The 14,774-nt window shown below is 55.4% G+C and overlaps 1 protein-coding gene across 2 annotated transcripts in view; it reads left to right on the forward strand.

Moving 5' to 3' along the window:
* SHANK2 (SH3 and multiple ankyrin repeat domains 2) overlaps positions 1 to 14,774 on the forward strand; it is a 518,956-nt gene that overhangs the window by 333,446 nt on the left and 170,736 nt on the right. For both annotated transcript variants that reach the window (XM_069471699.1, XM_069471700.1), the window contains one exon: positions 2,129 to 2,204. In XM_069471699.1, coding sequence (XP_069327800.1) covers positions 2,129 to 2,204 — 76 coding nt within the window. The remainder of the gene's footprint in view (positions 1 to 2,128; positions 2,205 to 14,774) is intronic.

Below are 14,774 nucleotides of genomic sequence, written 5' to 3' on the forward strand. Positions count from 1 at the left end.
CCACAGACCCAGGGAAGGACTTCGTAAATGTCAGTGAGGATGAAGATGGTGGTGATGCAGAGAGACGGAGCCGGGCAGGGGACCACAGCTCGTTGGCTGTTTTAAGTCTGCAGTCCGATCATTTTACATCTCAGCAACCTTTTCCATTGTATAACAAAGTGACAGAAATCTATATTATTGGCAACTTTATTTTCGGCAATCTATTTACATATAATGTATGACTTTTCTTGAAACTTAAATTGCTTATTTTGTTCACATAATGTCATTCTTTTAATTAGCTCTGCGAAAGGAGACCAGTGTTAGTCAGCGCCAGAGCGTGCTGTTGACGGCCACCACGCCGTGTAACTGTCACACCTGAGTAAGGAGCGGTGGCTGAGCGGCGCAGTGTACACAGGCAGACATTTAGGCTAGCAGGATGCTTTAAACGTAAATGAGATTATTCTTTTAAATCACAGGTACCTCCCCGGGGGGCACCCACAGTCCTGAGCAGGGCTTTGCAGAGCGGCACTCACGAGTGGGAGGGAGATGGGCTGCCCCGGGCTGTCCCCGGCTGGACTCGAGGGGCCTGCAGAGTGGCGTGTGCGCCCCCACTGGGTGGTCATGGCCACTTAGCAATCGAATACATGAATGGCGCTTACAGCAGGGCCTGGTACACAGTGAGCACTCGATGAGTGTCAGTGGTGATGGAGATGATGATGCAGTGGCTATTCAAGGAATCGTGAGTGTTGTATCATCCGAGCCTCGGGGGTTCGTTGGGCGCCAAGGGGAAGGGGTGGAGAGGCAGGTGGGGGCCGAGTCCCAGGGGACCCGTCTGCCCTGTACAGCAGGGACAGGGCAGAGACATCCCAAGAGCACAGCCTAACACAACAGAAATTCAGTTCTTGTTCACGTAACAGTCCTGTGCACAGAGATCCAGGTATCTTGAATCTTGACTCCAGGTGTTGACTCCACCATCCCCCAGGGCCTGGGAGGCCTGAGCTGTGAGCCGGCGGGAGCCACAGGAGAGGGCAGGGAAGGCGCACGGGCTCCTGCAGAAGCCCAGGCTTGGGGAGGACCTTTCTCCACCCAGAGTGAGCTCGTATCCCACTGGTGAGAACCGCTCAGGTGGCCACACCCAGCCACAAGGGCAGCTGGGAAATGTAGTCCTGGGCCCGGGACACCTGCCTCGTCCCCACCCCACACAACCCCAGTCCGTACAGAAAGGCGGGCGCTTCTGGGGAGCAGCCAGCCGCCTCTGGTCAGTGAAGAAGCCAAGGCATCCTCGACACCCTTACCTGTGTTCACTTTTGAACTGCAGGTGTGCATTTTAGGGTTCAGGAGAAAGAAGCACATTCACCTTAGAATATGCGACGGAGGAGGCTGACAACAGAGAGAGGGTTATTTACAGAGTTTAAATTAGATTTTCAGCCATTTTCCTGAAGTCAGTTGCATAATTTCTCTTGAGTTTTTTGCAGGGTTTAGGAAGGAGATTGTGCAGGAAATCTTATTTGGGAGGAAAACATCTAAACAGTAAACAGGGAGCCGCCGTATTTCATGTATTTGTGTTGTGGGTTTTTTCCTGCCTCTAGCACTGGGTCATCTATTAAATCTAATTACATCGCTCACATCGTTTCCCATGAAATTTACGCTAAATCTGCTGAGTAAGGGAGGCAAGCAGAGGACTTAATTAGAAACGTTAATCATGTTTGTTCGGTGCTTTTTTTTTTTTTTTAAATGGAGAAAGCAACTATAATCAGGAAAATAACAATAAACATTCTTTCTTTCCCCAAAGGCAGCCATCTGCAGGTTGTCAGATTGCAAGGAGGCTCAGTGTTCTAGCAGCTTCCACGTGCTGAGGGGGCTGTCACCATTCAGCCCGAGCTCTGCGCTCTCTGCTCGGCGTGGTGATTCTCCCTCCTCCGTGAGCTGGGCCTGTGGGACTCCGTGGTCAGCACCGGGTTCATATGCGTTTCCCAAATTCTGCAAAGTCACACCCGGAACCAGGCCTCATCTTCCTCCCAGACCGTTCCCAGGAGGGCAGACTTCATGCTTCCTGGGGATAAATGAGAGGCCCCGCCGGCCTCGTGAAGGTTCAGCATTTGGGGACCGTGACTTTTCTAAACTGTGTTTCTCTCCCCTCTCTGTACAGAAACCCGTGCAGACCGCAGCAAGAAGCTCTTCAGGCACTACACGGTGGGCTCCTATGACAGTTTCGACGCCTCCAGGTGAGACACGCTTCTTTCTCTACCAGGACCCTCTGGCTAAAGATGCTCCTTCGTGCCGCAAACGCTCTAGACCCTCTTGCTTCCCGATGCTGTGGCTTGCTTCCCCTGTGTGTCCATTGTTCTCTAGAGACCCTGCCTGCCAGGTGGTCTTTGGGTCCAGCCGAGCACACCTGTGGCCCCAGGGAGAGGGCTGGCTGGCATTGTTTTGGGGAAAGGCAGCCCAGATGTTACAATGCCCACAGTTGGCCACAGGAGCTGAGAGGCAGTGTCAGGGTAGTGGTATCCTGCCGGGGGAGCGTTTAGGATGCCTTAGGTCTGGGTTTCCACCTCAACTTGCACTTTCTATATTCATGCTGTGCCCATTTCCACAGGCCTGGCACCAGGCAGGCAGATCTTCCAAGCATGGCAGGTTTGGATGTGTTGGCTTGTGCAGAGAGCCCTGCGCCTTTGGTGATGGGGCTGCCACCTGCGCAGGGTTGGATTTTCCTGCAGGAGCCACACTCGTGCGGCATGCGCTATGGGACACCCTCGGGTCCTTGTGTCCCTCTGCATCCAGGGGAGACCCCACTAGTGCAGGGGCCTGCTGGCCCAGGGTGCGGAGAAGGGCCCCCTCCATGGGGAGCCTGTGCCCCCACTCAGACAGAGGGTTCTTGGTGGATGCTGAAAACATCGGGACGGGAGGGGCCTGCGCCTGGCCCAGCTGTCCAGCTGTGGCACCCCTTTCCGAGAGGCCCAGAGGAGGGTCAGGCTGGGGAAGGGTCCGACACCCTGCCCGGTTCTTCCCCAACTCCAGGGGGTCTGTGAGGAGCAGCTCAGAACTGCTCCCTTAACTCTCCCCTGCCTACTGGGAGGTCCCGCCTGGCTTGGTTGGGTTTTTTTCCTTTAATTGAGGTAAAATGTACATAACCTAACAGTTGCCATTTCTGAGTGCACAATTCAGGGGCATCTAGTACATTCACAATATTGTGTAACCATCGTCACTATGTTTTCGTCACTCGCTAGCCGTCACTCCGTTCTCCTCTCCCGCAGCCCCGTTTGCTTTCTGTCTCTGGATGTGCCTGTCCCGGTGCTGTGTGCAGAGGAGTCGCACGATGCGTGGCCTGCTGGGTGTGGGTCCTTCCGCTCAGCATCTCGTGCTCGAGCTCCATCCACGTCCCACCGCGTGTCAGCGCTTTGCTTCCTCAGGCCTCCACCCCGGCACTTTCCTGTTATGGTGGAGTCCACAAAACATACCGTTTTCTGTCTTGACCATTTTTAATTGTGCAGCTCAGTGGCGTCAAAGACATTCGTATTGTCACACAACCATCACCACCATCCATCTCCAGAGCTCTCTCATCTTGCAAAACTGAAACTCTGTCCACATTACACACTGACTCCCATCCCCTCCCCCACCCCCTGCGCCACCACTCTGCTCTCCGTCTCGTGGACGTCACTACGCTGGGGACCTCGTGTAAGTGGCATCGCACAGTAGTTGTCTTTGCTCGACGGGCCCCTTTCACTCAGCACGTCCTCGGTTCACCCATGTTGCAGCAGGTGTCAGAACTTCCTTCCTTTTTAAGGCTGAATCACGTTCCACTGCAGGGATGGACCACGTTTTGCTTATCTATTCACCGTCAGGGACGCTGGGGTGCTTCCGCCCTTAGCTGCTGTGAATGGCGTCGCCGTGGACGTTTGCGTATAAGTGTTTGAACCTAGGAGTGGAATTGCTGGTTTTAACGCTGATTTGTCCCTACCACCTCTGTCATAAACAAGATGTGCTATGACAGGAATCCCATGCGCAGCAGGGAGCCGGGACCCCCGGCAGGACGTCTTGCAGACTTCCCAGGTCTTGTTACAATTGCCCACTTTTTGACCTTAAAGCCCAGGTTGTGATTTGTGTCCTGGAGCACAGCTCTGGTCTTTATTTGGGCCAGATGAGTTGTCTCTGCAGCAGCAGAGAGCACCTGTCCAGGTGGACCCTGCACAGGTGGCCGTGGTACTGGGCTGTCATACCCTGCTTCCATTCTAGCAAGGAGGGTCTGGTGAAGCCAGTGGCCCACAGTGCCTGAGGCTCGGGGAACACCGGGGAGAGCTATCACCGTGGTGACCGCTAGGGCTGCCCAGGTGGGGCGTGGGGTTCAGGTGAGAAGTGCCCTCCCAAGGCGGGAAGGGTCCAGGCAGCAGGCTTCCTTCAGGCTGTGGCTTTTGCAGGGCTGTCTCCCCACCAGGCGGCATCTCCAGGGCAGAGAGGCGTGTGCGTGTGTGTGTGTGTGCGTGAGGGTGGCGTGCACGTGCACTCAGCATTGAAGTGGGCTCCACACTCAGGGCTGCGCCCCATAGAGGGGCGTCGGGAGGACCTGACTCGATAGACTTGGGAAGAGAGATGACTAAGGGGCCAGGCTGGCTGGGGACCATGTCACCGAGGGGTGACCACGGCTAACAGCAGGACTGGGGGCATCGGGACACAGGCTGCAGCTCAGCTGACAGGAGACGTGTGGAGCTTCCGTAGCTGTTCAGTGACAAAATTGGCTGCCTCGGGGTGATGAGCTCCCTGACATTGGAGGGAGTCAAGCAAGGCGGGGGATGCTCTTGCCAGAATGTCATAGAAGGTGGGACTGTGTGACCCCCGAGAGACCCACCAGCTCCAGGTCCCTGGGTTCAGGGCCCAGGGAGGGCTCTGTTTTACGTGCACACAGAGCACCTGCTCTGTCCCAGGAGCTGGGACCGCAAAGGAGAGGGTCGTCTGGGCCACCCCAGGGTCAACTGGTAGTTTCTAAGCAAACGGTAAAACGTTCTGTCCTTGAATGAAATGAGGACGCGGCGCCTCTGTCGTGGTGAGGGATCAGGCAGACCTCGGGCCGCACGTGACGGCTGTTTCAGTGAGAGAAACGGGAGTGTAATGGCACCATGTGTCCCTCTCCGCCCGTGCGCCGGCACCTCGCGCTGATCGCAGCTCTGCCCCTCGAGGGCCCCCCCGGTGACCTTGCGAGGCCGGACACTATGTCGCCCTTGAGAGAGGGACGCTGCAGCTGAGAAAGGAAGGCCGAGCCAAAGAGCTGCCCCTGGGCCCCCGAGAGAGCGTCTGCCCGAGGGGGGGCCCGGTCTGGGGGAGGACGTTCCTGCCCACAGCTGCCGGTGAGGGCGAGAGCCCAGGTTGTTTGTGGAGGCGAGGTTGTCACCTCCCGCAGCGTCACTGGGAGAGGGAGCGACGGTGTTACCTGGGTCAACACCTGACCACCGAGCTCGTTTGTGAGGGTGTAGACTTAGCTCACGGGGCCCGCTGTGTTCGGGACCAGCAGAACTGGCCTTGACCAGACTGTGACGTGGCAGGGACGATGGAGGGTGGCAGCGTGGATGAAGAGGTGGGCTGGTCTCGTGTGCCACCGTAACCCTGCGACTGGCCTGGCTCCAGGGGGGGTTGTAGTGAGAAGGTGACCGTTAGTGCCTCTGATAGAGCAGAAGGTGTCAGGGGGCACGGTCACCGCGGTGCAGGTGTGGATCGGCGGGTAGCTCGTGAGCCTGCTCAGAATTCACGCTGGAAGTAGCCTAGTGAGCGGCGGGGACCTGGGTGCCAGTCGTCCGCTGCGGGCAGCAGGTTAGGAGCTGAGCAGGGGCCACTGTGGATGTGGACACGCTGAGAGAAAGGGCGGCGGGAGACCAGACTCGGTGGTGACGTCTCTGAACCGGTCAGGAGGTTTCTCCTTTCACACCCCCCTTATTTCAAAAACTGCTCAGAGCTGAAGAGCCGATTGTGGAACACGCCCGTTCACTGGGGACGCCTCCAGTTGCTCCAGCTGGTTCGCTCCTGGGGACGCCCCTCCACCTGCCCAGGTGCAGTGAGGGGTCCAGCCACGGTGATCCGGGTCAGACAGCAGAGGCCCTTCTGCATGGGACTTCACGGCCGTTTCAGTGTCATTTCAGAAAACATGTCTCAACGTAGGAATGGGAATCTCAAGTTCCCACTCCGCTTCAGTCAGATCCCACTTCTCTTGTCAGCCTGGGCCACCCAGGAGGCATCTAGGGACAGGCGAGACCTCAGGGTCTCACTCTGGGCTGAATAGACTCCGTCCAGCCATCATCCACCCATCCCCCTGCCCGTCCATTCACCCATCCATGCGTCTACACCTATTCACCCATCTGCCCAGGCTGGCTTTGGTCAGGGAAGCTGGGGGAGATCACTCTGGGGAAGTGACTTCTGAGTTGAACCTCTAGAGAAGACTTGGCAAGTGCAAAGGCCCTGAGGTGAGAGGAGGACCTGACGCGGCAGGGGCAGCCATGAGCTGGGAGAGAGGAGAGGAGGTGGTGTGGAGAAAGACCTCGAGCTTCGAGACAGGAGCTGGGTGTCCTCGTGCTCGCAGCGGGAGGCACTGGGGGCTGTAAAGAGGAGAGACGGGAGCTGACGAGCTCTGCCGCGGGAACACAGGCAGCAGGACCGGTGGAGGCCAGCGAGGAGACCACTGCCGTCACAGTGCAGGAGCCAGGGATACAGAGGTGGATGGACCAAGGGTGTCGGGTGAAGTTAGAAAGGGCAGGACCACTGAGGCACCAGATGTGGGGTGAGGGGAGGGCGGGGGCTCGGCTTTCCCCTGTTCTTGGATTGTGCAGGGAGAAGCTCTCCGGAAGCAGGTGGGCCTCAGACTCAGTCCTCACTGGCAGCGAGACCCTCGGGGTGTCTCTCACGACACCTGCAAAGCCGCACACACGGCTCCGGCCTGACTGTGCTCACGACCACCATGCGAGGGGCGGGTCAGGGTGGGCCGAGCTTCCGGTTTGGCTCTCCCCTTTCAAAGCTGATGTTCTCTTAGGGAGTGAGTTAGAAGGGTGCCGAATCATGCCCGTCCACCCGCTGAATGTCCACCATCCGTAGCTGCTCATATTCATGACTTGCAAGCCCAGTTTTATTTTCTATCTTAGTAACGGGAAATACATACGCCTGGTTGAAAAACTCAAAATGTGCAGGAAATGGTAGAATGTGAAGAATGTCTCTCTCCCCTCCTGGCCTTCCAGCCCCCAAGTTCTTCAACCCAGAGAAAACCTCTGTTGCCGGTTTCCTGGGGATCTTTCTAGAGACAGACTCTGCACGTAGAAGAATATACATATATTATCTGAAGCCTTTAAAGCCCCTGAAAAATAAGCTGCCCTAAGTTTTCTCCCTGCCTTTGCAACTGTGTATCCGTGAGCTGTTCACTTCCCCTCTCTGAGCCTTCTGCTCCGGTTTGCAAAGTGGAGATACTTCAACTCGTCCTGTATCTCCAGTTGTGTTCGTATTAAGAATGAATGAGAGGCTGGGCACAGTGGCTCTCACCTGTCATCCTAGCACTCTGGGAGACCTAGGTGGGAGGTCGCTTGAGCTCAGGAGTTTGAGACCAAGTAAGAGTGAGACCCTGTCTCTACTAAAAATAGAAAAATCAGCCAGACATCATGGTGCACGCCTGGAGTCCCAGCTACTCAGGAGGCTGAGGCAGGAGGATCACTTGAGCTCAGGCATTTGAGGCTGCTGTGAGCTGTGATGATGCCACGGCACTCTACTCAGGGCGACAGAGTGAGACTCTGTCTCAAAAAAAAAAGGGTGAATGAGAAAATATGTTTAGTGCTTGCAGCGCCTAAGAGGCGTGTGCTATGTAAATCCAGAGGGTGCTGGGCTGTGAGCAGCGTGTGTGGGTAGCTGGTTCCTCTGACGCCCTAACTCTGCTCTAGAAGATCGCCGCAGTGTGTCGGGTAAGGACTGAACGGCAAGAAATGCTGGGTTTTCCCCTGTTCTTCCCTCACCAGTATTTTGTATTTGTGTATATTTTTACCATTTCTTAGACTTGAAAAAGAGGGATCCGTCTCTGAGCGTGTTCACTGGCTGGGCGCGGGAGGAAACATACTCCCTTTACTCTCGGGTGACGGGGGGACCTGGCCGTCAGTCACGACGCCGCACGGCAGAGCCTCTGGGGCACGCTGGGGCAGAAGAGATGACTTCACTTCTTATTTCAGACATTTTTGTATTTTTATGTTTTGACAGTATGCAGTGCTTTTGTAATTTTTTGAAACAGAAAGAGAGGGGGCTGTCTGGGCACAGGCACGGGAAGATGTCAGGACCACCGTAGACCCTGCTCTTTTGTCTCCCGGCGTGACACAGATGGCGGCAGGGGCCCCATGTCCCTCGGGGGAGTCACTCTCCAGGGAGTGCTGCTCTTCTTCCTGCAGTCGCATCCTGACGACAGCCTGCCCGTGCCCAGGCTGGCCTGAGCGTCCTCCTCCCCCTTCTCTCTCTCTCCCCTCCCGCCCTCCTTCAGCCCATCCGCGGTCCAGGAGTCCCGCCCCCTCCCCACCCTGCTGCTTCCCGGGGTCCCCCTCACTCTCCTCTGTGTTCTCGGTAGCCCCCCACCCTCTGGCTGCCCCAGGGCCCACCCCTCATCCATTCTCAGTGAACTCTTGGTTTGACATTTTCCTCCCTCCATAAATTTTGATCCAAGCTCTACATGGGTGCAATAACATTAATTAATTAAAGGAAATCACCCCCACAGGGCTAAGGATGGAAAGAGATCACTGCCCGCCCGCCCGCCCAGCCTCGGCCGCACAGCCCGCTTGGCAGAGGAGCCGCTTTTAGAACTTTCTCTGCTCCCTTCCTCTGATGGTTACCTCTGCACCTCTACCATCACCCCCTTGGTTCTTAATTTAAAAGTGTGAAACATCCTTTCTTTGCTAGAAGAGATGAAGCTTTTGAGGCTTTTGTGGTTCTGTCCCCACCTGCAATTGTGAATAGGTCTTGCCAGTCTGCGAATTGATTACCTTAAAGTCACACTCTCAGATTCTTCTCTTATTTAATAAATTTTAGATGGTATCACTTGACTCTGTTGTATTTATATTCATTTTTAAGTCTTCTAGGTTCTGTCTATAAGTTGGATTCAAAAGTTTAAATCCATCAGAAAGCATTATCCTTTAGTATCATCATTGAGATAATATAAATGTTTACGTCAGCACCAAGAATGGGGTTAGGACTCCACTTCTTCTTTACAGACCCATGAGACAAAGAGTCTTCCTAGTATCACAGATCAATGTATCCTTATTCTTCCACTCTGTCAGTTTTCAGAATAATCTCACGTTCTAGCTTCATTTTAGGATCATGATTTTCACAAGAGGTTTTTGTTTTTCCTGGAGTTTCTGATAGCCTTTCTTTTTTTTTTCTTGTGAGAGGAGAATTGTGTCTTCTTTGGCCTGCCACTAACGTGTCACCCTGTTCCTTACGTGTCCCTGGAATCTACCCGTTCTTACTGGGGAGTCCCCTGACACTCTGCTCCAAACGACTCCCGTTCCCAGTACACGCCTGTCACTCTGCAGTCTCCCTTCACTGAGCCCCGAGTGAGTAAATTGTTTCTTGTCTTTGCCCTTGTTCTGCTGGGGCACATCCTCAAGTAACACCTTCAGCGAAAGGTATCTGGAGTGTCAACTTCTGTGTCTGGAAATCCTCTAGTTATTTGACGGTCTCAGTGTTGTAGAATTCTAGGTTCAAAACAGTTTGCCCTCTTGAACTGCCGAGGCATTGCTTCACTGTCACCATGGCTCTGCGTACCGCTCGTGAGAGGTTGTGATGCCGTCTGACTCTCATTCCACCGTACGCGACCCTTTACTTTCCTCTCTGGAAGTTTGTAGGAATGTCGTGGTTTCTCCTTTTTCTCATGTTCTGGCATCTGATGACGTGTCTGAGCGTGGGTGTCTTTATCTGTGACGTTCACTGTCCCGGAGGCTCCGTCAGACTGAAGCAGCTTCAGCTTCATGGATCTCCTTTTACTGATCTTTGGGCGGTGCCCGCACTTTCTCTGTCAGTTCGGTCTTTCTGGATTTCCGGTTGGGCCGTTCGAGCTCATTCCACTGACCACTTAGTCTCTCACACTTCCTGTCTCCGCCTGTGCGCTCTGCATTCTGGGAAATTCTTCCTCAACTTCCAGCCTGTCTATGTGAGTTATCACGGTGTCAGTCACATTTTTATTGTCCAAGAGCTTTTCCTTTCCATGATGGGATAAGCTTCTGAAGCTTGAGAGAGTAGTTTCTGGCTGCCTTTAGGAGCACGCAGACAGGCGTGCATGGGCGGATCTCTGCACGGAGCCGCTCTGAAGGCAGAGCCCAAATCCACCGCGCGTTCCCTTAGGTCAAAGCACCAGAGAGACAGAAGCCCTGTTCTCAAGAGCTCGTAAGCAAAGACAGACGCGGGTTCTTGTGCACATCTGTGGGACAAGCAGTCATTGAAAATTGAGGGGCTGATGTGTCTTTGCGTTGAAGTGAGCGTGCAGTGAGGTGACCAGGTGGTCACGCAGTGATGACAGGAGCGGGTCCCAGGAATGCCGTGTCTGTGCTCAGTCACGAAAGGGGAGGAGGCTCTCTGGCCAAGGAGGGGGGCAGCAAGGTGCAAACCCTGACTTGGGAGCTGTGCAAAACTGTGTCCCTTCCAGCCTGTCCTCCTGCCAGCCCCGGGCCCCAGACAGGATCATTCACACCTGTGCCCTCTCAGAATGAGCATTTGTGATTCGGCCTCTGTCACGGAGCTTTGAGATTCATATTTGACAGACAATAATGTCAGGAGCTGCCCTTTGGCCCTCACTGCTCCCCACTAGGGTGGGGCGGGGCCAGCAGGGCTCTCAGGCCCACAGCGCACAGGCACTCCTGCCCCCCAAATCCCCGAGGGCTTACTCGAATCCTCCCTGGAGTCGCCCCTGGTCATAGCTGCCAAGGTAGCCTCCACCTCCCCCATACCCACACTGTACCTGGCCCCTCTTCTGCCCCTGTCTCTGCCATGGTTGGCGGCATTTGCTCATCTCCATGGTACGAACAGTCCCACCACGGCCCCTTCCACACTGCCGGCCTGGGGTCACTAAGCACTGTGTGGGGAAAGATGCCCACAGCCGGCCCTTGCAAGCTCTCGGCAGCCTGTGCCAGCGCCCACACCACTCTGCCCCCTCCTCCAGCCCCACACTCTGACTCAGGGTTGGACACAGGGCTGGCTTGCGAATACACAGTGAGGTGTGCCAACCTGAGGTTCTAGCAGGTGGGCTTCAAGCCTGATGGGCCCGGGCCTAGGAGTGCAGGTGCCAGGGGGTTCTGGTCCCGGTTCTGACACCTACTGCCTGCAAGGGCCTCAGTTTCCCCACCTGTAAAACGGCTACATCATCCCCAAGTTCTCTTCTGATTATAAACTCTATACATGTGGCCTGAAACTGCCATGACTGCTGGCTGGTGGCCACCATGAATGAACAGGCTTTGGACAAAACTGCAGACCCTGAGAGCGGCTGGGCAGGGCTGGGATTCCAGGGCCCTCAGAACATCCCGAGGTGCTGTCCCGGAAGCTCAGGTATCGACAGGACAGTAAATCGGCAATTTCTCCTCCAGAAAGTGCTGCTAGAACCAGCATCCCCCTCCAGAGGGTCCTTCCTTTCTTAGTCGCTGTCTGGGTGGGGAGGGCCGTGAGCAGTCAGGAAGCCGGCCCCACCTGGCCAGTGTCCAACCGCTGTGCGGTCCCCTGGGACAGACTGGGTCCCCCGCCGCTGCGTGCTGTAGCGCGGGTCACTCACCTCCGTGCTGCGTCCGTCGTCCAGAAAGCGGGAGCGGTGACGGTGCCCGACTCCTAGGGTCGTCGTGGTGCAGATTCAATTAGTTCAACTTGGGAAACATTTAGAGTGGTGCCTGGCACAGCTCAAGTGCTCAGAGACCATAAGTACAATAATTATAATAATTACCCTAATTATTAATTATTGCTCATTAAGCCAGAATTCAGGTCTGTCCCCACTTGGAGCCAACCTAGTATAAACCTAGACACAGTGAAGGGGAGGGAGGCTCTCTGTTTTCCCGAAAGGACTCTCGGTGTGATCTTTCTGAACCTTTCTAGGGCATCGCACAGATGGCCTCATTTCTAAAGCGCATTGTGCGCGCACCTTTGCTGAAGCTCAGGTGGCGTGGCAAGCCCGGGCACCTGCAAGCGGTAGTGTCGGTGTGGCTTCTGCAGGAGAACCGAGACTGTCCTTAGCTCCTACCATGCGTCAGCACGTGTCACATAGCGTGTATCGTTCGGGTGGATTCAAATGTCTTCGGAACATTCAGAGCCTATCTTTAGAAACGCCAGCCCATGGGATAAACCTGCCCCGTCGCCTGTGTCTGTAAATTAAGTTTTATTGGAACACAGCCCCGCCCATTGTTTACACATGGGCACGGCTCCCTCCGCCCCACAATTGACAGAGAAGTGACACAGGGACCAACTGCGCAAAAAGCCTGGAATAGTTATTGTCTGGGCCTTCACAGGAGAAGTTTGCCAGCCTTGGTCTAGAATGTTTGCAGAGCCCCTCAAAAGGACTTCATTAAAGTGCTCCACATTAAAGGTGCCTCCTTCGTACTTGTAGCTACTTTTAGAACTGTCCCTTTGGTGAAGCCACCCTCTCATCTAAGCATCAACCCTTGGGGCAGAAACAGACTGCTCAGTGGCCCTTACAGATGGAGGGAGGTTGGCGGTCAGCGTGGACAGGGGCAATGGCCGGGCCTGGCCTGGGTGTTCCGTGGCCTCCTGCTATAGGCGTCTGTGCCGTCTAGTCCAGGTTGGGCAGGTGTGCCTGGTGGGGGGACTGCGGGCTTAGGCCCCGGGCCCCCACCCAGCCCTGGCCTGGGCCTTCTGTCCAAAGCCTGGGGTACCCGGCAACTCACCACCACTGAGTCTGATTCCCGTGGGAAGGAGACGGTTTCTGGTTTTACAGCTGTGGCGGGTGAATACCCCCAACCCCCACCAGAGGGACTTGGGAGCTGGCCTTACAAGCAGAGCGCAGTGGACTGTCCCTAGCCCACTCGGCTTGGTCTTTCTGGGCAAGCTTGGAGACCAACAGATGGGGCAGGCCTGGCCTGTCATTTTAATTAACGAGTGAGGGAAAAGTCACAAACAGCCCCTTCCTGCACTTGCAGCAAAATGCCAGGCAGTTGTACTGTTCCCCTGGTTCTCTGTTATTGTTGTTGTTTTGTTTTTAAGAACATTCAGTTCAGAGTTGAAGGCTGAAGCTTAAGGGTTGGCCCTGCCAGGCCGAGCCGTGTGGCCCTGGGCAAAGCCACCCCCACTGGCTGCATTGACTTTCTGATGAGGTGGTCCCACCAGCCTAGGGGGTCGTGAGGGGCGCAGAGCTGGAGGCAGAGGTGTCCTCCTGACTAAAAGGAGGGTTGTGGGGGGCAGCCAGCTTGCCCCATTTGCCCAGGGCCATCCTAGTCTTACAACCGAAAGTCCTGTATCCCAGAAAACCCCTTTGTCCTGGGCAAACCAGGACAGTGGGTCACCCAGTCTGCGTCACACACCGCACACGAGAGACTCTGGTGTAGTTTCATTCATCGAGTCAGTAGCACCAGTGGAGCACCTGCTCGGATGTCCCAGTCTCTCGTTTTACAGGCAGGAAAACCCAGGCCCAGAGTGGGTGACAGTCCTGCCCAGGGTCCCACCACCAGTGCTTGCCAGAGCCAGGACTGGAAAGTGGGTCCTCTCCACCTTTTTGCTTTTATTCAAAACATAACGGTGGTGGCAGGTGCTGTCCGAGGCTGCACAAGCGTGGTGGGCAGGACCAGATCCTGCCTCTGGGGGCGCTCACGTGCCGCTGCAGGAGTCAGGCAGTAAACGAGTGAACAGACAAATCCCAATTTCAAATAAAATAAGTGACGAGAAGGGCTGGGGACCTGGGGACACAGGAGGGCTGCTGCTACCAGGCAGCAAGGCCCCTCTGTGGGGTGACCTCAGGGACCTGTACAATGGCAGCAGCAGCATTCTGGGGTGACCACAGGTAGTGCAAAGCATTGTGGTGGTGATGAGCTTGGCCCACTGGAGGACGAGAAGACAGCAGTGTGGCTGGAATAGGGGGAGGTAAGAGGAGAAGGGGCATGTTCAGATCATAAAGGGTCTTAGCCCCTCCATGGTGGGGACTTTGGATTTTATCCTCAGTTATGATGGGAATCTATTGAAGTATTTTAGGCAAAAGAGATACATGTAAGGCTTTACAGTAAAGAGCGAATTCAGGGGAGACCGTCAGTAGGCTTTCATGGTCCCCAGGTACACGAGGCTGGGGGCTTGGAACGGGGAAAGTCGTGGACAGGCGTGCGGATGCCAGCTCTGCCTCGGGGCTCCAGCTGACGGCACGTGCGGATAGGTGGCTGTGGGGGATGGGAGAGCTCACTTCAGGATGCTCCCTTGGGTTTGGGCCAGCACGCGAGTGTCGCACGTGGCACCGCAGACTCCACGGCGTCTTTGCAAGCACAGTGAGGTGCCGGGTGCCCCTCCCCCACGGGCCTGCCCGCATCCCACCTGCCCACAGCTCTGTGTGCCAGGATCCCCTTCCCTGGGAGTCGCCGTGTGGGGACTTCCTCCTCCTCGTTTTCTGGCACACGGGGGTGTCGTGTTCTGCGTAAATGCACCTGCAGGATGTCCTGCCACAAGGAAGGACACCCGAGGGCAGGCACTCTGCTGATTTTGGCACAAGAGTTTTTTACCTAAGAGGCACATAAAAATATCTCGCTTTATACGTGACGTTTCCAGAATGAAGTAGGTTCTGTAACACATAAGGTACGTCCTCATGAGCCGATAAAGTCTTCCAGCAC

Source organism: Eulemur rufifrons, chromosome 6, assembly GCF_041146395.1.
Source record: "Eulemur rufifrons isolate Redbay chromosome 6, OSU_ERuf_1, whole genome shotgun sequence".
Lineage (NCBI taxonomy): Eukaryota > Metazoa > Chordata > Mammalia > Primates > Lemuridae > Eulemur > Eulemur rufifrons.